The sequence below is a fragment of the Sceloporus occidentalis genome, unplaced genomic scaffold (assembly GCF_023333645.1).
Source record: "Sceloporus occidentalis isolate IW3139 unplaced genomic scaffold, rSceOcc1.0.p SCAF_4, whole genome shotgun sequence".
Taxonomy (NCBI): domain Eukaryota; kingdom Metazoa; phylum Chordata; class Lepidosauria; order Squamata; family Phrynosomatidae; genus Sceloporus; species Sceloporus occidentalis.
The window spans coordinates 143,100,494-143,125,403 of NW_028316984.1; the positions used below are offsets into that span (position 1 = coordinate 143,100,494).

Consider the following 24,910-nt stretch of genomic DNA (forward strand, 5'->3'; position numbering starts at 1 on the left):
GCTGCACTTATTTGTTTGTTTAATATTGTTTTAAGTGATGTTTTAAACTATTAACTGTTTAATTATATTTTAAGGGGGGTGAGATAGTGGGATATGGAATGCATTTTTATTGGAATGTATATTTTAATGTTGTAAGCCGCCCCGGTTGCTTTGTGCAGAGGGGCGGGATAAAAATAAATTCTATTATTATTATTATTATTATTATTATTATTAAAGTCATAGTATGCTGATTGTTTTAGATATTAGAAACTTAGTGACAGTAAATATGTTAATTAAATTTTGTTTGTCCCTGGTAAGCCTAAAGGTACAGTGTAATATATACCTGGAACATTTTTATTATGTTTAATCCTGTTGCCAGGAGTATTCAGAGTCATAGTGTTCCTTAAAAATAATTACCTGTGATATCTATAAATAGGTATACCTCAGTTAACAAAGGTATAATTTAATATAATTAACAAATTATGTGTTTTGGGGCTTTATTTCTTTAACAGAAACTTTGGTACAAGAAGTAGAAATAACATGGAAATAATAGAGTGGTTCCTACACCACAAACAAGATTAGCAGTTCAGCATATTTTAGCAAGCCTTTTATTCAAACCTAACATTATACACATGTATAATGAAACAGCCAAGTCAAGTAAGCCTTGCATAAGTCAACAAAAGATTTTTAATCTTGTAGAGATGACTTAAAACTTCTTCCAGAATGCATTCCAGAATGATTTTTTTTCTTTCATCAGTTTCCAATTTTCTTATGATTTTCATCTTGGTGACAAAACTTATAGATCTATGGTTTTCCAACATACCACGGTAGTTGGTGAGGCAGGCTAATTTGCTTTTTCCTTTTCTTTCTGATTTGCTCTTCACACATGCTCAGTAAGTCATTCTGGAGGCAGCTGTTTAACTTGCCTGCTGTACATATAAGCACACACAGCTGCAGTAGTACCCAGAGTAGAATCCCATTCTTTCCCAGGTTAATAGCACTGCTTACTGCAGTGATGGTGAACCTTTTAGAGCCAGAGTGCCCAAATTGCAACCCAACACCCACTTATTTATTGCAAAGTGCCGTGTCCCTCTGGCTTTCCAGTAACAAACTCTGGCAAACTCTGTGCTGGGCCGACGGCACATGTGCCCACAGAGAGGGTTCTGAGTGTCACCTCTGGCACGTGTGCCATAGGTTCGCCATCACTGAATGCTATTGCAACTCAACACTAAAAGTCTGTCTCCTGCTCTCCTTTACCATCCTAGGCTGCAAAAAACTCCCAGGTATACAGAAGACAAGAAAGAAAGGGGGGTGTTGGCTTAGGCTGGACTCCCATAAAAGGGCTTTGTAAAGTGGAGCTTCTTTGTCAGAGAGGCTTTGTTAACTGAGATATATTTATAGTACATTGCTGTCAGTGAAAAATTGTGTGACTCTTCATTTAAACTTGAATTTTCTGAAAAGCCTTAGTTTTAAATAAGAGATAACATCCATTTGGCATGTGTTCCTTATATCTACTTATGGCAGTTTTCTCAAATATCTTCCCTTACTATATTGCTTATGAAAGCCCCTTGATAAATTGGCAGGACTCTTTGGGTGTTTGGTGTTCTTTAGTTACCTGAGTTGAAGGAAGCAGTAATGAAACGAAGGATTGTGCTGTTTGTTGCTGATCAGTGGTGGATCTGCCTACATCCAGTGAGATGATTCTTACAGAGATGATTAGTTCTTTCTCTGCAGAAAATGCCCATGGCTTTCTATCCAGTTAACTTTTTCTAAAAACAGCTTTTGTATTTTTACAGACGCAGTTCAAAAACAGCATTTTTGCAGTATACACAATTGTGTTTATTTTGCTGTTCAGGTCTTGGATTATCACTTTGAGTAAGTGAAATTTTTTTTGGGGGGGTGCTTGTAAGTGTACACCAAATTTTGCTTTCATCAAGTACTTGCTTGCTTGTGTTGGGTTTGTATGTTGAACATCTTACTTACAAATTGTTACTTCATCCTTAAGTTTGACAACATGGATTATGCCATTTTCTAATTGATAGCTAGTTCCAGTGGAGCAACTCTTCTAGTTACACAATTGTCTTTGGTAATCAATGAAAAGAATTTTGAGATCTTGCTTTCATCTAGTTTGTGTATGGCTGGCTTTAATCAGTAGGTGGTTTAAGAGTCCAAGAATGCAATGGAATTTGGTCTTTTCATTTGTTTTAGTAATGTGTTCCTCTTCCTTGTTCATTCTGGCAGAATTGTGTCTCACCTAGAGAAAGGAACACTGAAGCTCTTGGCTGAAAATGATAGGATTGCATCCTTTTCTCCTGTTTTGCATGGAAAGCTTATGACAGCCTATGAAAACAGCACAGCTAAGGTAAAAACAAAGCATCTACTAGAAGCACTGTATAAAATTGTAATATGCTCACTGTTTGAGAAATGAAACCATTTTTCCCTTTAATATTCTTATTGTTATTTATATCCTCCTAGAAATAGGAATTGGGGTGAGGGAACTCAACATTCTTTGCGGAAAAATCTTTCTTGTATCCTGAATGACAAATTTCATTAATTGAGAGTAAATCACTCTGTCAGGAAAAAAAGACAGCACATGAAATAATGATATTGACTGACTTTTCACTGGTTATAAAAGATTGATATACTGGGAATAGATCACTACTACATGTTGTGTTGTTAAAACTGACTAGCTATTAAGGTCTTGTATATAAAGGAGAATAAACTAATAAAGCTCTGTGTTTATTTGTAAAAATAGGAAAGACTGCTTGTTAAATTAAAAGAGCATATGCTTACACTTTTGTATATTAAACAGGTTTCTCTGTTGCTACCTTCATGCGTACAGTCAGTTTCCTTCCAGCCAGAAACTGACAATCGGTCTAACTTTTGCACTGATAAAGCATTTCACATATTTAAGAAGCAAAGGTCAGTACTGCTTTCCATCGTGGGATATGAAAATGTGTGATTCATAACTTACTTAAACATGTAGCAGATAATGGAAGTAGTACTGTACTATGTTCTCCAAACTCATAGTCCTCATTTGGATAGATATTATTGGTTTTGGAAACCATGGTTTAATGAAGCTGGAAACCAAGCAGTCAAGAATGAGCACCCAATTTGTGATATTCATTCTTGTTCATTGTCTTTCTACAGAACAAGAGCAGGAATCACATGCCCTTATAGATGTTGGTGGACTGCTTCTCCAGTCTTTCCTCTTCAATTGCTATGCAGGCCTGGGCTGCTAGGGCCTGTAGTCAAAAAACATCTGGAGGGTCACATGATTTCCATTCATGCTGTAGTGGATTTCCATGCATGCTATAGTGTGTTTTGGAAGAAAGAATTGGCAGCAATTTGAACAGGAGAATTATATTGTTTTTTGATCACGCTTTACCAAAGCTTTTATCCAAGTTTTCTTTTTAAAATCCTGATGATGCTATTGTAGCTCAGTTAGTTACCTTGTGAACATTTTATGATTGCATTCTATTCAGTTGATTGGTGCACTTTATAACCAATATCTGTGAGAAATTGAAAAAAGTAATCAAAATTCTGTCACAGTCATAGAGCCTGTAACAAAGCAGAATACCATGGCACAGTTTATGTAATTGGTTGAATCATCCAAGTACTATGATTTTGAATTTGAAGCTAAATTGTATGTCCTGTTCAACAGAGATATTTTCTATGAGTTGTTGCGAGAATGGGAAGATAACTATGAAAAACCAGGCTGGGATTTTGAGAAGCGTCTGGGCGAAAGAATCAGGTAAGAATTAGTGATGACCACAGTTCAACAAGAATTTGTAGAGTACTGTTTAGCTAATAGAAAGTACTGCCTCATCTTTATTACTGTTTCCCAGTGTGATCCACTAAGCAGCTACTTACTGTGGCCCTTATCACACAAAGGGTTTTGCAGCTCTGATCCAAAGCCACTGCAGGTCCAACAATGCGAATTCATGTTAAAATGTGATGTATTATCTCACGTGATTGCTTTCTATGGCGGGTTGTTCTGAGGCGGCTCCACAGTCAATCCAAAGTGACTCCTGGTTTTTATGAATTCAGTAACAAGTGAATTCACAAAAATTGTTTCCAAGCTCAGTTCGATTTCAGTCCGAATTGGTCTGGTGTGGAATGTAACTTTGCTTCCGTCCTGGTACACCCCCCCAAACCTCTAAGGGCATTTCCCATGATGCTGTGCTGCAATTTTGCTCCATTTGCTTCCGGTACTCCTTCAAGAATGGAGGCTGCATGAAGAAAGAAAGATTGCTGTACTGCCGCTGTGGTCGGAGTATTGATTCTAAAAAGTTTGAAGTATTAAAAGGGTGAAGAAAAAATGGAACAATGATACCCAATAGGATCAGAGAGAGAAGTCGGGAAAGAATGTGGAGAGAGATTGTGGAAGAGAGAGGAAGAAAGAGTGAAGGAGAATAAAGTAAGTGATAGAAGGTGAGAGTAAGTAGTAGGAGAGAAGAGAAAGCGAGATGGAGTGTAAGCTAGGTCGAGGAAAGGAAGAAAAGAAAGAAATTAATGGAAAGGAGAGAAACAGAAGTAGAAGGTAATAGTAGAAGTGAGTAAAAACCAAAGATAGAAGAGGGAAAGATAGATACATGAAAGGAGAAGAAAAAGAATAAGGAAATCAAGAACTATTGAGGAAGAAAGAGGGGATACGATACGATATTTAAAACTTGAAACTGAAATATGAAAAGCTGTTTTTCTTCTTTTTCTTTTCTTTTTTAAAATTTGTATGATACTATGTTATGGTTCTTGTACGGTATGTTATGGTATTTGTATGGTACTATGTTATGTGATTTTCTTATATGTCTTTACTCTGATTAACCTTCCTTATATATAACTTGACATGTAGAAGGGTGAGTTTATGTTGAGATGTGTAATGGATGTTAAGCTGTTTGTTTTTAATCTTTCAATAAAAATTAAAAAAAAGAATGGAGGCTGCATAATATAATAATAATAATAATAATAATAATGAACAAGGCACCACTTAATTAATTAATTAATTAATTAATAGTTTGCTGAGGCACCAGAGCTCTTTTCCTGTCTACATCTAGTTCCAATGTAATTGTAAGCAGGTGTCAGCTTACATTGTTCATTTGTACCATTGATCCTTTGACATGTGTTGAGTAATAGTCAAACAGAGAGATTTTGTTATTGAACCTAGGTGCCTTTTAGCTTGAATAGTGGATGCCAGCTGGAGGGGGAAAACTTTTGTATTTATTAATTTCATTTAAAAGTTGTCTTTCTCGTGGAAAGGGATCCAATGTAGCTTTTCTTTAAAAAAAAAAAGAAATTCATAGCATCTCTTAGCTTTCCAAGCATTCTGGAGACCATTGTGAAGGTGATCCTGTAATGCTGGAGGCACAACTGTGCCCTTGCACTGTGGCACTGTGGGTGAATGGAGAAATGGCTTTCAAAGGGATATTGGATACCTTGCTACGCAAATTTCTAAATCAGGTTGGGAAAGTGCAACCCACAAGCTATATGTGATCTGCAAACACCACTTTTGCAGTCCCTGGGACCCCTCTACCCACCCATTATTTTTTGTTAAATGCTTCTGATTTGAGGCAAATTTTGCCTGAAAACTGCATCAGAAGTGTCCCATGTGCCTTTAACAAAAAGCACTTACAGTACTGGGTGCTGTTGGAAGATGGGTGGGGAGAAATTGGCCCTTTCAGATTATCCAGATTATCCACCACTGGTCTAAATAGTGCAAGTGTTAGTGCAGGTTAGGCTGGTGTAATATTCCAAGAGGACTCTGGCCATAAGTTCATAGAAGAAATAATATAAGTATTTTGCATAAATTTGAATGCCCTTTTCAGGTCACATAGAACTAAAATAGTAAAAACAAGTTTTCTTAGTTTTAAAGTGCGTAAGTCACTATATTTGTAAATAGCAACAACCTGGATGTTAATGCTAACTCCTAACTTTATCTTGCTTTATTTATAGTATTTCCCTCTTGTTTTTCAGGGTTATGATGGCTCATCTTTCTGCAGCTTGTAACTATAGCCACTTTGCCAGGCTGTTCCTGAAGCAACTTCTTCAGGTAGAGAATTTCCCTTAAGCAAAATAGTATGAATCCAGAGATACATGATGGTGAATCATATCTGTAATTCATATCTGATAATATGCATAATTAATTTGTAATTTAGTTTTTACAGTTTGCATTTTGCAAACAATCTTATTTTGCAAACAAAGGAAACTTCTTTAATGGCAATTTGTAGAAATTATGTCCATTTAATAGTCATGGTTTCTATTGTAGATACAGGGTTGTTTTTCCCTGTTTTATATTACATCACAGACTGTTACACAGTGGTACAAATGTGCTAATTTTGGCTTTTTCACAAGAACAAATAAGATGACCACATTCTCTGTGAGGCTGAAGACACAGTTCATAACACATGGATTAATCCCTCCTGCCAACCAGTTCAGGCAGGTCATATTTGAGGTGTATGTAGGTCATAATTTGAGGCAGTTGGTTGTCTGTTTTTTTAATTTGTCTGTTTTTTTCCTTAATACATTAAATCTTGTTCTTTTAGACTAATTTAGTCCTACTTTTTATAGTCCCCTTATCTCTTTTTAGTAATATTTGAAAGATTCTAATAAGCTTGGAATTATCTTGTGTATTATTCGAGGCTGGGGAGTAGCAGTGATTTTTGGGGTTAGTCCTTGTCCTACTCCAGAGTAAGATTTTTTCTTAATGTTACTCCTATTCATGTAAAAACCTCTTACTCCTTACTCCTACTGGGGAAAAGCCCTGGTTGCTTTACAAGGCTGGTGTGTGTGTGTATGTAAGTGTAAGTGTCTCTCTTTCCCTCCTCGTCCCTTCCCCAGTGCAATATAATAACAATCATATTTGGTGTTTGAATGTACAATGTAATAACAGGATTAAGGAGCAACAAATACATTTTGTTACTCCTTATTCTTACTCCTACTCCTGTAAAAACCTTGTACTCCTTATTCCTACTCCCTAGCCCTGGTATTATTAGACCTTTGTCATGGAGTACTCTTCTACAACACAGGTTGAGTATCCCTTATCTAAAATGGTAAGGACCAGAAGTGTTTTATATTTCAGATTTTTTTAGTTTGTTTTTAGAATTGGATCTTTCTAGGGGAATTTTTAATTAGCTCAATTAATTGCTGGGTTATGATATAAGCAACCCTTTTGGAATCATTTCCCACGTGTATACCAAGAGAAAAGAGACCAAAGGAATTAAGCAGAGGCAGAATTCTCTAAATGAAGTATTTCTTTTATTAGGGGGGGAAATCACATCACAATTCATGTTCACTCACACAATCATACAAGGACTAAGGAAATCAGGAGTTAATTTTGGAATAATTGGAGGCTGAACTAACAGCGATAATTGCACAAGAACCAGTCAATTCACAGTGACAGAGTGTCCCTGTGCCTTCCAACTAGCTTGTTAACAAAGGATTTTGGAGTTCTTTTATAGGCCAAAACTAGCTTGAAGGCAAAGGTGATTGGAAATCAAATCTACATTGTATAGTCGGCCCTTCTTATACACTGATTTTTTATACACGGATTCGAGCATACACGGTTTGAAAATATTCCAAAAATTATAAATTTCAAATATCAAACCTTGATTTTCCATTTTTTATAAGGGACACCATTTTGCTATGTCATTACATTTAATGGGACTTGAACATACATGGATTTTGTTATGCACGGGGGATCTTAGAACCAAATCCCAGTGTATAACAAGGGTCCACTGTAAAGGATCGCTTGGTCTGGCAATGTCTGGGGTGAGAATGAAGTTGTAAATCAGCCTTATCAGCTTGTCCAGCAGAACATCCTGCCTGAATCACCTATCTTCCTGACTTTGGGGGTGTCAGATTTTCTCATTTGCAACTCCCAAACTCTTTGATGTGCTTATGGGATAGTGTGGACATGCTCACTCGTCTCAGAGATCATGGCTGCCCATAGTGCAGAATCCATTTGGGGCCATTAGGAAGGACATATGCACACCAAAATTAAGAAGATTTTGGCACTGGTAACATAATAGTTGCATAATAATAATAATAATAATAATAAATTTTGTTTATATACCGCCTTTCCAACAGATCAAAGTGGTTTACAAAAATGCATAAACAATTACATTAACAATTACATAACACATAAACAACTATAAATTCACCCCCTTGCCTTAACTAAAAACAGTTACATTAATCAAAATACAGTTAACATCAAAAAACAGTTCAATTAATTGCATTCAAATATATAAAAATATACCCTCCCCTACCAGCCAAATGGACTGGCCCTTGCCCTTGTTCCTCCTGAAGCATCTCCCCCAAAGAGGTGACTTCCTGCTGCTGGTGGGCCCGCCACATCAGGCACCCAGCCTTTATCCCCTTCCCAAGAGGAACAGGTGTTCCTGGCTGGGTGCCTGGGGCCTGGTCCTGGTAGGAAGCAGTCTGAGGCCAGCAGTCCACCAGGTGAGATGGAGCATGCAGGTAGCAAGCAGCAAGTCCACACAGCAGCAGCAGCAGATAACAAGCAGCAAGTCCACACAGCAGTAGGAGGTAGTACACATCTCTTTCTTGGGGTGGGGTGTTGTTCTCTCCTCTTCCTCCAGTTTGTGCTGGCTCCCCTCAATCCCAGCAGATGGGACCTGGGCCTATACACAAAATCCATTTTTATTTTTGATATACCCCTTATAAACATAGCCTGAAGGTAACTTTATACACAAAAGTTTTTTAATAATTTTGTGCATGAAACAAAGTTTGTGCACACTGAACCATCAGAAATCAAAAGTGTCACTATTACAGACTCTCATGTGGACAATTTTGGAGTATTTCAGATTTCGGAATTCCAAAAAAGGCTACTCAACCTGTAGTTTATATGCTAAGTAATGTACTTTAGAAATCCATGAAATCACCAAAGCTGCTACAGAAACTGAGTACCATTATCTTTGAATTCATGTTGATGCATATTTTTGGAATCAACTTGAGATCTTATAATCTGAGTTTCCAAATGGCAAAATAATATATTAGCACCTTGGTAATAAAAGAACAGTAGACATAGCACACAGAGTTTTACCTTTGTTAAGTGAACTGTAAACTAAAAGGTCACTGAGATAAGAAAACTTGAGTAGAGTGGTAGATTTTTATGATGCTGCAAGGAGGAAAAAAAAACTTTAATGGTTTTCTTAACTTCCTTTCAAAAGATATGTAAAGGTCCAGTTGGTGGTGGCACAAGTTGGGGAGACACTCCAGATCAAGATGTCCTTAACATGTTGGGGCCAGATAATCTGAGCCGGTTGAAGAGGTTGCAAGAGAGGTTTCTTGTTCCTCACAACATCAGTGGGCCTTGCCCACCTCCTTCCTTCTCTGGATGCCAGCAGTTCTTCAGAGACTTCATCCTCAGTGCAGGAAGGTTAGCAGATTCTAACTGCCTCTGGGCAGTGTTTGAGTGAGTGTGGTGATTGTTGTCAAAGATGTTTGCCATAGTTTATTTGATTTGATCTTTATACTGTATAGTATATCAAGAATATGGTGGAAAGTGACTTGGATGCAGCCCTGAAAAAGGGTGTGTTCCACTGTTTACAGATGTTTCGTAATATGTTTATTGCCTTAACAGAATGTCTTCCTAAGAACTACTGGTATGTCCTTTTTCCAAATCCTACAAAGGAAGGTGATGTTGCACTACAGAGATTAAAGGAAACTTGGACTCAGCATTAGAGGCACAACAAGTTGGCTTAATATAAAAAGTCTTCTTTGATGTAAAGAGGCATCTAGCAGTAGATTATATTTCCCCATTATTTAGAATTAGGAGACGTCAGTATTAGAGTCATTCTGATCACTTCCTCCAGAAGAGTTCTTCCCTGGCATTCACACAGGAGAGTCCTTTTTCTCTCTTTGTCATTTTTAGCCTTTGTTGTTATTCCTTGATTCTAATGTAATGGCTGTGAAGTTTGGAAATTCCTAGAAAAAAATTATCTGCCCACAGACTTTTGTACCTAAATACAGAAACATGATATAGAGATTATTGTGTCAATTTTGTGCTTGCTATAATAGAGAAATGGTAATACTTGACACTATTAAATAAGGAATTTCTAGTTTTTTCCACAAGTATTACCCTAGAACATATTTCAGACATCTGGTGTAATTTTTACCTCTTGCTGAGTAGTGCGCCAATTCATGAACATCTGTCTTCAACAACATAAGTTGCAAGAACATTATTACTTAAAAGTTTTGTTTTTGTGTGGGGGGCACACTATGTCTCAAAGATATCAAGCGAAATGCTGTACTCTACAGATTTATTGCTTGAAATAGCAGACTGGAGAAGCTGCCATTGATTATATTTGTGAGCTAGCAATCAGCATTCTATTGTAAGCTGCACTTTTTGTGTTTTGTTTCTTTGTTTACTTGCAGTGTGAATAAACTAGGAAGAATGTGTTCCAATGAGTTTAATAAAACTGCATGGGCTGTGTTAAAGTGCTTTAATGGCAGTTGTCGTGCCTTACTCTTAATTGTCGGAGCTGCTGTTTTTTTTTAATGAATTATGAATCTAGAATGTGCCACGGGACAGAGTATGATTCTTTACACAACATCCTTCAAATTCCCAAGGCAGCTTACTTTCTAATAAAAATACATACTGTAACATGGCAGTCAGAAGGTAGCAGGATCAGAAATGTAAAAAGCAGGACAGGAGCATTACAAAGAGAAAACAATTTAGACTATTTGGGAATTGGTTTTTTTTAATAAAAATGTTTTCTTGGTACTCAGATGATGTGATCGTAGGTGCCTGGTGAGCCTGTCTGGGGAGAGCAGTCTGCAGAGTTTTCAACAGTGCTGACATGGGGTACATGTTACCCAGTTTTTAAACATGGTGTTCCACTACATTAACCCTTTTTGATGCAGCTGTAGTCAGTTAAGTGCTTGCACTCTTTTTTGAACTTCTTATGAAGGCCTCATTCTTGAATTGTTTTCCTTTCTCTTCTTTGTGTGTGTGTGTGCAGCTACCAATTCAATCAGCATTTGATGGACAGTCTGTGCCTGCAGATACTTGAACTGGATGGTCTTGCTTTGGTGGAACATGAACCTAGTGATAGAGAAGCAATGGGCGAGCAGGTACTTTCCATTTTTCAGAAACAACAGTTCTCCAGTAACATGTTCACATAGCCAGATCTGTTACAGAATCTGTTATATTTGTTATGATGAAATTGTGTGAGGTGAATGAACAGATTTGGAAATTTTTGTTTTGTTTTAATCTTCACTTCCTTTTTTTTCAAATCTCAAAGAAATTTTATAGGGAGACACAAGCATGAAACTACTGAATTACAGCTTATTAAGAAGTCCAGTTTATCACTCACAGCCTAATTGAGATAAAGGATTTTATCCCTCTACATGTATTTGTTAGCTTACCAATACCAGGATATTTGTACTCTGGTTTCTTTTTAGATCTTTGCCTCATTGAAACACTGAACCAATTCTTTTGTAAGAGATCCATCAAGAGTCCAAATTTTGTCTCAAGAAAACCCAGTTTATCTAGTGAAATAAACTTTGCAAAGCAAAGTTTGTTTTATTGTATGTCATATTTTACTTTGACTTTATGATGTGTGGAGGGTTTTTGGAAGTCAATTTTGTTCTTTTAGTTGGAAACAGTAGGCATCTCAAAAGATATTTTAGTAATATTTCAGTTTAATGATGTTTTAATAATGTTTATATTAGCCACTTTGGGTCCCTTTTTGGGGAGAGAAGTGTCATAGAGGTGAAATAAATAAAGTTTAATTGAGCATGTTGTGATTCATACTTGTTTACAGAAGTGTCTCAGAAAAACTTTCCCTCTTCTAGCAGAAATGGCCCATATTCATGTTTGTGGCACATTTTGTCTAAGGATATTGTCACACTACATTTTTATAGTGATGTATTCTACTTTAACTGCCATGGCAACATCCTGTGGAATCCTGAGATTTGCAGTTTAAGGAAAGGCATTTAGGATTCTCACTCAGAAAGCTCTCGGGCCTCACTGAACTCAAACCCCAGAAAGCCACAGGATATTGCCATGGCAGTTAAAGCAAATATAGTTCTATAACAGTGACAAGGACACTAAATACACTCTTACTGGGAAGACTAAATTGAAGCAACCAGAAGTTGTTAGATACTGTTTTCATGACCATAAATGCTTAGAAGCTCTGCTGAAGGAGAAGCTAGATTTATGCAAGCTGTAATACATATCTGATGGGATGAACTGAATGCTTGTCGAAATCTGGCAGATCCTGCCATATGCTGTGTTTTGTTGTTTTATTATTTTGATAGTTGTGATGTTGGTTCAAAGAATCAGTGCTGGCTCAGAGAAAAAAATGCCTGGCTAACTAACGAATGCACAATGTGTGGAGGAAGATTTTCCAAGAGCAATCTCATGGGAAAAGAAAGAGACAAAAATGAAAGTTTATGAGGGGGTTGGACAAGCAAGGCTGAGTGTAGAGATATTTTGAGTTGCCATATAAATGAATCAAGGTAAACCATGCAAGAATATAGGGTGGGGATATTCCTTACTTTATGTTTGTGTTTGTGGATGATAGTAGTTCTGTCTGCAGGTGTCTTACTGTTAACTTCTCCAGTTGCTGAAATAAAGTTTTCCTTTTGAATACAGAAGACTGGTTTAATGAACTGTTGGGGGGTGGGCAGTTCTGACAATGCTCTCCTGCAAACATTTTTGTCACAGAAAGTGAACTTCCAACAGGTCCTAAATATTACCCAACTTACAGTTCAGGCTGGGGTTCAGCTTGCTGATTGGCTCTTGCTTAGATGTTCCATCCACCACTCTGATTGTCTTGTGATATAGCAGTGTTGGTTTGTTAGTAAAATCAGATTTGATAGCATCACTTGGTTCCTAAGAGAAAGAAAGCAGATTTGCAGGGATGGAGGGGATAGTACACAACAGTAACTATCTGAGCTGCAAACTGGCTTAAGACAATTGCTACTGTTTTCTGAATACAACTGCTTAAGTGTTACTGGGCATGCTGAATTTTAATGTAGGGACTGTGGCTGCTATGTCTAAATGAAGGTTGGTCTTGAGAGTGTTGACAGCAAACTCTCCACCTTTTGAAGATCTACTAACAGTGAAATAAATAGGGTGTTGAGAGAAGGGGAAATCACTTATAGGCCCTAGTCAGATCTCCACTTAAACTTTTGTATCTGTAACTGTATAAAGGTTTAGGAAAGAATGGCTGTGGGTCATTGCCTTGCACAATCCATCATTCTCCAACTCTGCATTACACATGTTCTTTGCCACAATTGCCACCCCACGTCAGTGCCCATAGTGGTTAGTTGATGGGAGTTGTAGGCTAAATATCTGGTGGCTATCCACATGGGGAATGCTGACGTATTCTGTTGTAGCATAGGACTGAAAGACTGAGAGTTCAGGTTCTGAATTTTGTCTTTAGCCATGACCTCGTTAGATGAGTTTAGCAAGCCACTCTAAATCAGCCTTAATGCCTCCTTGTTCTGGCATTTGTATATCTAGCTGGATAGTCAGCTTATATCAAACCACATTGAGGTAAATGAAATCTATACTCTATTTTGGAACTGAAGTAACAACAACTAAAAAGGGAGATAAAGAATGGTGAGATGAGGTTAAAAAAAAAAAAAGAGATATGGGAAGACATGGCCAAGGCCCTTCAGGAACAACAGATTTGAGGAGAACCTATCCAGAGAGAGATCTCAGGACAACCTGTCATATGCAACACACGGAGTCAGGCCTGATCAGTTGTTGATAGATTTGTATACAATATAATTTACATATTCTGTTGTAGCAGAAATGCCCTGTTGGGGAAGATTATAAATAGAAAATGTGTATGCTTTGAACCTTTGGAGACACTATAAGAACACTGTTAATTGCCATCCTAATGTGTGACTGTAATGTGTGCTTGGTGTATTTTCCATTTCAGGATGAAAAGAAGCACTTTGCTTCTATCCTTATGAGCCTCAGACTGCTGGCAAAGTTTTTTGGATTCCTTGTCTTCCTGCCTTATCGCACATCAGAGCCAGTGACTGGAGATCAGCTAGAGTCTGCAGTGGTGTTAAGAAACCAAGTATGTAACTTGCCATCTCTACCTGACACACATAAACACACTTGCACACAAATCTGTATGTGTCATTGGAGAGCTGTTTCCATTAAAATGTGTGTTCCAGTTAACTTCCTTCTGATTTTTCTGTGTGTGCACGCGTGTGCGTGTGATGTTCCTGCTGTACACTGAGGCTAAATTCTAACATTCAGTAACTTGGGTGATTTGGGCCTAAACAGACAGGCCAAAAGCATGGCTGGGGGCATGGCATTCAGATAACACACGTCTCCAGATCAGGCTGAAGCTGTGCCACAACTTCCTAAGGCAGCTCAAAAGGCTCCACAAAAGAGCACAACAAAAGTGCTCCTTGTTAGCGGTCTGTTGTGGGCTGCAGCAACGGCCGGCCTTTGGACTGTGATGTATGGTCGCCGCAGTCCTACACTACTTGGTGCGCTTGGAGAAAGACTTGGTTTTCATGTGTAAGCCTTACTTGTTTTTGTTAGATTTGTATCTTGCTTTTACACCAATTTTATTTATTTATTTAATTTCTATGCTGCCTTTCTCCCAAAAAGGGACCAAAAGGCAGCTCACAATATAAAAAAACCCAAGGAAACTTTTTCTCACCAAACCTTTGAGGTGGATTGGGCTACGAAATAGTGACTATTCCAGAGTCACCCAGTGAGGTTCAAGTTGGGGTTTGAATCTGTCTCTCCTGTACTAGTCCAGAATAAATCACTGCACCAGACTAACTTCTGAGAGGGTGCCATCCTATGTTAAGAACTTAATTGGTTGGCCCTGAGTCCACTCTACTAGCATTAGTCTCCATGTCATATTATTATTTACTATATTTATAGCTAAGCATGAATTTCAATTTGTGTTGTCCACTTTTGAGCCCAGAATTCTTACTAAATATTAGTGTATAGGCTGGGAGTAGAAACCTGAGCTAGTGTTTAGATGAATGGCTTTAAACTGCTGAGCTTGAATGGACTTGTTTTACAGATAATACACAAATATTTGTTTTCTTTTAATGTGCTTCTGTGGCATATTTCCATATTACAATGGCCCTTAGTATCTGCTGTGGTTTGGATCCAGGACCCCACATGGATATCAAAATCTATGGATGCTCAGGTCCCATTAAATACAGTGGTATAGTAAAATGATGTCCCTTATGTAAAATAGCAAAATCAAGGTTTGCTTTTTGGAATTTATTTTTTGTTTGGAATATTTCCAAGCTGTGGACGATTGAACCTGTGGATAAAAAAATCTGTGGATATGGAGGGCTGACTATATGTTCAGTTTAGTGTGGATTAAGTGTTTACTTTTTTGAAGCCAGGAACTTAATTGATAATCTTACATTAATGTTAGCTGAAAATATCTTTTTCTTATAAGCCAAAACTTGATGTCTGTAGTTTTTAAAAAAACATAAATTTACGGAAGGGTGTACTGAATGCTGAGTATCATGCCCTAAATGTTCTCACACTTCTTTATATGATTTTGCCTTTCACTCCCCTTTAGTTAAGGGTAAGGGTGGTTTTGTTTGTTGGTAGCAAAGAAGAAGACAGTGAATAAGTGAATGAATGTGCCTCCTTCCATTTCCTGTTCTCTGGCAGCTCATAGTCAAGATGGTAGCATTGTAATGTATGTCCATTACATTAAGTTGTGTCCTGAGAAGAAGAAAGAGTACCTTTTGAATTGTAGCTCCCAGAATCCCTGTCAACATAAGCTGGCTGCAAGATTCAGTGGACTGTCACTCTCTAAAAGTAACATTTCCAAGTTCTAAAACTAGTTCCAGAAAGAAATTGTTTGTTGGTATTGCATGGTGATGCAAGTATATTGATGTTCGTCAGTGAATGAAAAATCCAAAAAATTGGTCCATTTATATAATTACATGGTTAAGGTGAAGAAGTAAGCTCTTGGGTTGTAATTTTCCTAATATTGATTTCTTTTCAGACACATCCTGTGCTGGATATATTGAAGCTGCTCAGCCAATCCATTCAGAAAAGGTGCACAGTCCTGACCATACCCTGGGTTGTTGAGTTCCTTTCCCTTATGGATTACATTGCTCCATTTCTTGACTACTACGGGAAGATATTTGCTCTCCTCTTGAAACTTTACAGGTAAGTGGAGATATATTGTTTCTTGCTTGATATCTGCAGCAAGGAGTTGAATTCTTGAGTCTATTGTTAAACTTTTGTAGTTAATTTCTAAGTTTGTGAAATAGCTGTAAACTTTTTGTTACTGATTACACTGGGTGAGCAGTCTTTTCTCTGTCAAGGACCGTCTTTCCTCATAGCTAACCTATGGTCATGATCCTCAAAACAAACAGTAATGGACAGCAAGTCCCTGTTGTCTTGTAAAGTGAGCTGTAGAGTTTTTAAATGTAAGCGAAAGAATTTATTTTTAAAAACCCACAGGGAGATACAAATAAAGATGCTTTGATTCCACCGATGTTGTTGTTGTTTTTAAAATTCTACCCTGTCCTATATCAAAGCTCTCAGGGCTGAATGTAAATGAAGTTAATGTAAGTTACTATAGTTTAAAACAACAAATATAATTTCAATAATGTAAAACATATTAAATATAATTAACAAATTAAAAGAGATTAAAATAACTGAAAAACATCAGTGAGGTACAAAGACTTTGATGAATAGTCAGATTTTTTTATTTGCTCCAGTGTTGGGAAAGACACTCTACCACTTGGGTGCCACAACTGAGAAAGTCCTTTCCCGTGTCCTCACACAAGTGTATTGACCTTACTGGTATGCAGAGAAGCCCAACAGCAGACCTCAATCCTTGGGCAGACATATACAGGGGAGGGAGTCCCTCAAGTACCAAGGGCCCAAACTTCTGTTTCCTCTGTTCTCTTCCAGATGTATGCTTTCTGAAGATAAAGAGATGTGTTTCCTGAATAAACTACTGATCCTTGCAGTCTTGGGATGGCTTTTTCAAGTACGGTCTATTTTCAACACTTGTTTAGAAAATAAGATGCACTCGGATTTTTTCATATCAAAATAAATGTTTATATAGTAATTTTCTATCTTCCAGGAATTCCATGCATTTCAGCGTTCAGTGTTCATCCATTCCATTAACAGGCTGTATGTTTGTTTTTTGCTATCCTGCTGGTGGAATTAATTGTTCACAATTTTTGTTCCAGGTGCCTACTGTTCCAGAGAACTTGTTCTTTTCTGATGAAGTGAAATCTGAAGAATTGATAACAGAATCTGGAACAAAAATTCAAGCTCTGGTAAACTTGTACAGATGAGCACATGAGCTTTTGCATGTGAGCATATGTCATCTTGTTAGTTACCTGAGGTATATCTAGCCTAAGAATGACCTGCAAATGAAATGCAGTCTGCAGGTTTCTGTACACTAACCAGACTTGTGAAAGGAGTAAAAATCTATTCACCTTTCCCCTCCTCCCATAGGATTCTGTGCCTTTGGTGGATCAGCAGTTGCTTTATACCTGTTGCCCTTACCTTGGTGAGTCATTTATCAAAGTACATGCTATGTCACAATCATGCTTATAGGGAAAACTGAATACCCTCCTTTATTGAACATTTAAGAAGAATCAGAGGAAAGGCTGAATAACCTGAACAAAAATAATGACTCCCTGTCATTAACAAGGAGGATATGTATGTTTAAATATATGGATGGGAGTCAGTTTATTAATTAGTATTGGTTGATTTGACCTTATTAGCACTGACACTGACCTCAGCTGATTCCCTAATGTGTTTATGCTTATGATGGTAATTAAAATACCCTGATGTTGTGACTTAATGCATATTTACATGCTATGATTGCAAGGCATAGATTTTTCTTGCAGGCCATTTTGGAATTAAGGTGTTAAATATATTATATGTACAGGTTTTGGTACGTACATAAAGTTCTAATTACAGTCATAATAGGAGCCTAACAATGGAAAGTGGACAGAAGTAATGAGCTTTCATTAGTCTTCTTTGACTCTGTTAGTAGCTGTGAATCTTTATGCCTCTAATAGCTATCCTGATTCTTTATTGTAGGAGGCTTTTGATGAAATCTCTAAGAATTTCTGCCCTTTTTTTTTAGTTTTTGAAGAAGAGAGAAAAATAGTGTCCCTTAGTATTAACTTGGTTTTCTTAGCAGCTTTTGATAACATATGTGATCATATTCCTCTGGTTATCTTTTCTAGATTCAGGGCACCTATACTGAATTGGTTCCATTCCTTTCTGGAAGTTATATTCCAGGTGATGCTGGGAAGTTACTGATTCTTCCATAGAACTGTTCTGTGGCATTACTCAGAACTCAGCTTTGCTCCCTGTGCTTTTGTAACATTCACATAAAACATTTGATTTGAGGTCATCTGAGAGTAGTTTGGTGCCATCAGTATTTCAGTGAAGTCCAGAGTTCTCCTATAATGTGACAGTTGTATTCCTAAAAAAGTAATGCTCCACATTACAGAAATTCATCCTCCAAAAATAAAAGGAACTTAGCGGAAGAATAAGGTTGGCACAAATCTCAAAAAAATATTACTGGTAGCTATTTATTTAACTTAGCACAGATTTTAATAAATAAGTGTTAATAAGCATAAATTGTGATATCCGTTTTTATGGCGTTGGTGGAAGAGTCTCAGAGAATGTTGCAGTATTCAGTATTGTCTTAGGCTGTATTCTCTGGAGGATGATTTGGACAAAAACAGATTGCAGCAAAGTTGAATAGCTTTGATTCAGAACTGGACACTTTTTCCTTGAAGGTTGGCTTAAAAAGGACATTAAATTTTTGCTACTTTATCGTTCTTCAGTTGTGAAGAAGCTTGTTTGTAGGGTGCAAGATAAAGAGGAAAAAATACAGTTAAATATAAAATGAATAGAAGCCAACCTCAATTTGAAAACACCCCTCAGTGCAGATCACACTTTGTTAAAAGCACTATTCATAATTTTAAAAATAGCTTTCAGTGCAAGCAAGATCAGTTGCCAAAAACCCACTTGATAAAAAGACATTTGACAGTTGGCAGAAAGACAGCAGGGAGGGAGGGAGCCTATTCTCCCTCAGTGCAATGTTTCAGACCCCCCCTAAGCAGACAGATCTTCAGGTTGTTTATGTTCTTTCTTCTGGCCCCCATGAAATTTTTACATGAGAAATGTACTTTATCTGAGATGCTTCTCTGCAGTTTTCTATTATACCTTTGCTGTGCAAGCTGGCTAGTAACACATAAAAATTTGCTCCAGGTGAGTTGAGGAAATTGCTGTCATCTTTTGTGTTGGGAAGTGGAGGAAAGAATGGTGGCTATATAAGAAAAATAACCCCAACTGCTGCAGAGGCTTTAGCACCAAAGACCTCCATCACTCAGCAGAAACTTCAGGTAAGAAGCCTCCCTGAATGAGAGACCATATTCTTTATTATAGATTCTATCAAAATCATGCAGATTTTCACATAAGAGGCTGCTTTTTTTAAAAAAAGAACATTTAATTTCTTGACAAGATCTGTATCACCTCAAGCAGAACTTGTTGGGACCAATATTTCATTAGTATCTTCAGAACTGAAAATGGCACGACCAAAGCAAACAGAGAAAAGTCATGTATCTGTCTGTTCACAAATGTGCCAGCCTGCTTCTGATGCACGTGTATCTGCTCTCTTTCAGTTTCCAGTATATCTTTCCCCCTTCTTTCCCTATACACTAGTGAGAACAGTGTAAGAGACCAGAGACATGCTGCCTACTCTGCTATCCATGATACCATGTGCTTGTGTGTGCATTCTCTCTTAGGTTTTATTTCCCTGAAAGGAGCATGCCTTGGAAGGGAGGTACACATGCAACTGCAGAATAGGGAGGCTAGAGGCATCTTGTAAACAGTCTTTAGTGCTGTGCTCCAGGATCTGCCCTGGAGGTTTTTGGATTTGCTTTCCAAGTCTGCAACCACAGTATCTTTGGTGCTCCTTACTTTGCAGAAGAGAGGCATATTAGAAGCAGACTGGCTGTTGCTCCCCTGTTGGAGCTCAGTTGTCATGGTAGTGAATTTGGTGGGTTCTAGAAGTTTCCCAACCTTTCTCTAATCTATATGGAAGAAGTTCCCAACTGTATGATTATTTGAGCAAATAAATATGTGGGTAATGTCTGAGTGTTGGATTATGACTCTGGAGACCAGGGTTCAAATTCCCAATCAGCTATGAAACCCACTGGATAACCTTGGGCAAATCACACCAGGCTTAGAGGATGGCAATGGCAAACTTCCTCTGAAATAACTTTCCACCCCCCACCCCCCCCAAAAAAAAACCCAAAACCCTTGATAGGTTTGCCTTACAGTTGCCATAAGTCAGAAATAGCTTGAAGACACACAACAACAACAAATTGTTCTATGACAGGAAGCAGATTTTTGAGGGGAAAAAACTGAATATGAAGCTGTAACTTGCATCCATTGTATTTTGCCAATGAGGTAATTGAACAAGTAAGAAATGGAATGGTCACTTGCCTTGCTCTTCTGAAATGATCCTAGGAGTGCGTAGGCTGTTTAGGTAGGTATCATAATTGCTGGAATGCCAAAGAGTGCCTTTTTTGAATGAAATGAAGCTGCTATTGCTGTGGTATGCCAGTTGTGAAGTTTTTCCCCATGGAAATCTGATTGGCTCCAGTGTTGCTGCCAAGTAAAAATGTGGTTTTGCACAAATCTTCGCATGGTTTTAAAATGTTTTAAATTATTTTCACTGTCACTGGGGGCTTTGGGCAAAGCAGTAAAAGTAAATTAAAGTTTTCCCCTTTGATGTGATAGTCTACTTATGTCCGACTGTAGGGGGCAGTGTTCATCTCTATTACTAAGCTGAAGGAGCCATCATTGTCAAAGGCAGCTCTGTGGTCATGTGGCTAGCATGACTGCACAGATCGCTGTTACCTTGCTGCCAAAGTGGTACCTATTTTTCGTCTTGCACTTTTACATGCTTTCGAACTGGTATGTTGGCAGAAGCCGGTACTCTATCACGTGGCACTTAGGTTTTAATCTGCCGACCTTGCCATCATGTCTTAACTGCAAAGCCACTGCATCCCTATATTCAGTTTTTTTTAAAAAAAAATGGCAGTGAGGTTTCAATTTAATAACTCAAAATAATCAGAAATATATGTTATAAATGACTTGGGTGTGAAGACAATGGATTGTGTGGAATATTCTGGTTTCATTAGGATTTTTCTTCTTTCTCTTTTTAATAGGCAGAGCTGGAGCAAGCCTTCTTCCACAATCAGTCCCCATCTCTACGGAGAACAGTAGAATTTGTGGCAGAGAGAATAGGATCAAATTGTGTCAAGCACATCAAGTAAGAATGAGGAAGGGTCCACAAACATCTTTTGGAGCTTTTGCCTTATGATGAGAAGTCAAACTCATTCTCCATTATTTCATTTTAAGTAAAATAATAGCTTTTGACATGGCACATTCTTTATAGTTAGAAAAACTGTTAATGGATGTGCACGTTTTATGGTGAATTCTGTAACATGAATTCCCAGTTCAGAAAAACAGTGAATGAGATCTTGATTTTCATGTGTTTTAACCATATATGAAAACATTCATACTTCTTAAGATCCCTAACCTGAGATGCAATTCCTGGCTACAGGTAAAAAGGTCTACTCAGTGTTGGCACAATGGAATACTTTCCCTAGGAAGGCTTAGCTGCTGGCTGCAGGCAATCTTTTTATTTTCCCAATCTGTGGAATCCTCTGTGCACTGCTTTCATACTGCTTGGTGTATGTCATTTCTTTGCTGGTTGCTTTTTGCTGTTTTCCTGTGATTTGTGAATTAATGTTTTTACTTTAGTCTGTTGTAATTATACATTTTTTTATGAATCACCCCTGCAATATGTTGGGTGCTGGAGCATGAAACACTTAAATAATAGTTCCCAGAAAAATAATCCCATTGTTTTTCTTTGGCCTAGTCCTGTTGTAACATTCCTAATTCAAGAATACTTAGTTTCTGGGAGCAGTAATAAGTAATAAACTTAAGTGACTCTTTACTTTCATATCCCAAAGTTTTTGGAAATGGCTGGTGTGTTAAGTTTCCTGTGACATTCAGGCTATGGAACCTAGACTTAAGGGTTCCCTATGAACTGCAGTTGCAAATAAGACTCAAACTGTGCAATATGTATTAATTCTTGATATGTACTTAATTCTTGATCTTCTTTTGTTTCCCACCTTTATGCTCTGAATGCTGACTTTTTCAGGGCAACGCTGGTAGCAGAGCTAGTGAAAAAAGCAGAGGTCATATTACAAGATAATGTGAAGGCAGAGGATGCTAATTATGACAGACTGCTGGATGAAGTGTGCTCCCAACTGTATGAAGAAGGGGCACAGGCTTTGATTCAAGGCAAAGAGTAAGAAGGAGCATCTAATACAATTTTTAATTGTAACATTTGAAACTGCCCTCACAGTATGTGCCTACTTCAGCTCTATTAATAGGTTAGCATTCACCCACTTTTCTGTGATTTGGTCTTAATTGTTCCTCTAGATTTCTGGTCTGGATACCTCATATACAGTGGTACCCCGGGATACGAATGCACCGCGTTACGAAATTTCCGGGGTACGAAAAACTTAGATTTAAAAAAACTGTTCCGGGTTACGAAGGATTTTTCGGCTTACGAAGATTTTTTCGGCGCGTTTCGGCGCGAAATTCAAAAGCCGCCGCTAGCCGCTAGCGGCTTTCCAGCGGCTTTTCGGGTTGCGAAATGTATCGGGTTACGAACGGCGCCGCGGAACGAATTAAATTCGTAACCCGAGGGAGCACTGTATATATATATATATATATATATATATATAGAGAGAGAGAGAGAGAGAGAGAGAGAGAGTGTAAAGAACAGGGAAGGAGGTCTGCACAATGATTTTTCTAACCCCAAGAATCAGTTTTAACTTACCTTTTTGGCATAGGTCCCAGGGGAATTAATGGAAGCACCAGTTTTCCAGTTCCCCTAATATATTAATCTACAATAACATTTTTACCTGTTTTTTAGAAGTGTTCCTTCTGCATATTTGTAGGTTTTGCAGGAAGAAAGGCCCGGAGGCTGTGAAAATCTTGCTGCCAGAAGAGACATCTGCAGCAGTATGTACATTCTGAGATGTTTGCCCCTTTTCCTGTTCCTTTTGTTTCTCTACAGTGAAAAATCGTGTTGTTTTTTGACAGCTAATGTAACTTGTGGAAGCTAAGTGCCTATTGCTACTGCTTAAGGCTCCTCAGCTACATAGCCCTGGCCTCAGTAGGGAAGTGCTGGGCCAGGAAGCAGGCAAGGGGCCCAGAGGACGCTCCAGAGGGACCCCAAGCCCCCTTTTCCCAGGAAGCATAGTGGGGGGAGGAAAGGAACCCCAACCACCATGACACCCCTTTTTGGGGAACCCGCGTTGGAGGGGACAGAGGAGATTACAGCGGTTGCAGCTTTCTGGGCTGTGGCTGGGGCCGGATCAGGTGCGGAGGTGATGCGGGGCAGAGACATGATGCCAACGAAGGGGGACCCTCAAGCCCTCTCCTCTCCTTTTTCCGCTTCTTCCTCTGCTTGCTTCTCCTCTTGCTCTTCTTTTTCTGGCGTCACTGCCTCTCTCCCCCCAACCCGCCGCCCGAGAATCGGGGGCAGGGGGCTCCTCAGGGCTCTGGAGCTGGCCTTCTGAGGCCTGGCCCTCTTGTCTGCAGCGCCCCACAGGAGGCACCTGTGGAGGAGGTGACCTGAAGGGCTGGCAAGCAGAATCGGGAGTATGCAGGGGGAAACCTGGGCCCCATGGTGGCTCCTCTGGCCTGGGTGAGGGGGGTGGGGGATGGAGCTGTTGCCCTTCTCCCTTTCTGGCTGCCTGGAGCAGGACTCCAAAAGCTGGGAACTCTTCAGCCCAACGCTGCTGCTGCCACTCTTCTCCTTCTCTCCTGGTGCAGAAGGGTGGTGTGTCAGAAACACAACAATTACATAAACACAACTGTGTGCACAGCTATTGGGAAGAACTGGGTGCTTGCCATCTGTGGATGCTGGAATCCACGGATGGCAAGTCCATGGATGAGGAAGGCCCACTGTATGTCTTTTTTGTATTGTACTCTATATGCTTTTTATAAATTAAAATGTATGTTTTAATATAAATGTATTTTTAATTTTTTAAAGAAAATGTTTAAGTTTGAACATATTAACTAGTATTCTTCACATCCCTATATAGGTCTTCATCAGCTGCCAATAACAGGAGGTAGAGAGACTAAAAACAGTTCATTGGTTTTTTCCCCATAAATAATTTTCTATATTATTCTTATATCCATTGCAGTTGTTACTGATATGTGGCAACTGTGTTGTCCACGTGTTGTTGGCATGCTAATGGAAATAAACTTCTTCTGCTTTTCCCCACAAGGTTTTGAGCTGTGCAGCTAATATTGCAGTAGGACTAGCTACAGAGAAGGCTTGTGCTTGGCTCTCTATGAATATTACAGGTAGGCTGGTCTAGTCTTGTTATGTACCTGACTTCAGTTTCCTGAGTGTAGGTTTTGTTGTTAACCAGAACTGTGGGACGTGTGGCCCTCAAGATGATGTTGGACTGCAGCACCCACTGTCTTTAGCATTGTTCTGATTAGACTTGATGAGAGTTCCAATCCAACATTATTTGGAGTACTGCTGTTCCTAACCCTTAGTGGTTGTGCCTAATATGGTTACTCATGAGGCAGAGCAAAAGTGCAAGTGGCTAGATTGTCATTAATTTGCAATATGTATAAGACTGTTTACCTTTCACATATTTGAGGCCTCAGCAGAGCACTTAGGCTGAATTAGAAGCTCAGACATCCATTTTAACGTAGTAAAAATTGAGAGTAATTAAAATATAAATGCTCTTTTAAAAAACACCATTAAAGGGAAGTATGAAAAACCAGTAGAAGTTTACAGAATGTTCCTGGGTCTCCAACTGAAAAACATGGAAGATGGGGGTGAGTTGAACATTTGGG

The 24,910-nt window shown here is 38.5% G+C and overlaps 1 protein-coding gene across 2 annotated transcripts in view; it reads left to right on the forward strand.

Annotated features, from left to right (window-relative positions):
• The window catches only part of CDAN1 (codanin 1), a 44,816-nt gene that overhangs the window by 11,944 nt on the left and 7,962 nt on the right, over window positions 1-24,910 (forward strand). For both annotated transcript variants that reach the window (XR_016280969.1, XM_089521869.1), the window contains exons 6-22: window positions 1,776-1,854; window positions 2,221-2,341; window positions 2,792-2,901; window positions 3,644-3,733; window positions 5,950-6,025; window positions 9,165-9,373; window positions 10,959-11,070; window positions 13,893-14,036; window positions 15,960-16,126; window positions 16,880-16,958; window positions 17,164-17,253; window positions 17,435-17,489; window positions 19,214-19,347; window positions 21,181-21,284; window positions 22,182-22,331; window positions 22,990-23,053; window positions 24,328-24,406. Coding sequence is in view for 1 of the 2 variants with exons in the window: in XM_089521869.1 (XP_089377995.1) it covers window positions 1,776-1,854; window positions 2,221-2,341; window positions 2,792-2,901; window positions 3,644-3,733; window positions 5,950-6,025; window positions 9,165-9,373; window positions 10,959-11,070; window positions 13,893-14,036; window positions 15,960-16,126; window positions 16,880-16,958; window positions 17,164-17,253; window positions 17,435-17,489; window positions 19,214-19,347; window positions 21,181-21,284; window positions 22,182-22,331; window positions 22,990-23,053; window positions 24,328-24,406 (1,863 nt within the window). In the remaining variant the exon portion in view is untranslated. The remainder of the gene's footprint in view (window positions 1-1,775; window positions 1,855-2,220; window positions 2,342-2,791; window positions 2,902-3,643; window positions 3,734-5,949; window positions 6,026-9,164; window positions 9,374-10,958; window positions 11,071-13,892; window positions 14,037-15,959; window positions 16,127-16,879; window positions 16,959-17,163; window positions 17,254-17,434; window positions 17,490-19,213; window positions 19,348-21,180; window positions 21,285-22,181; window positions 22,332-22,989; window positions 23,054-24,327; window positions 24,407-24,910) is intronic.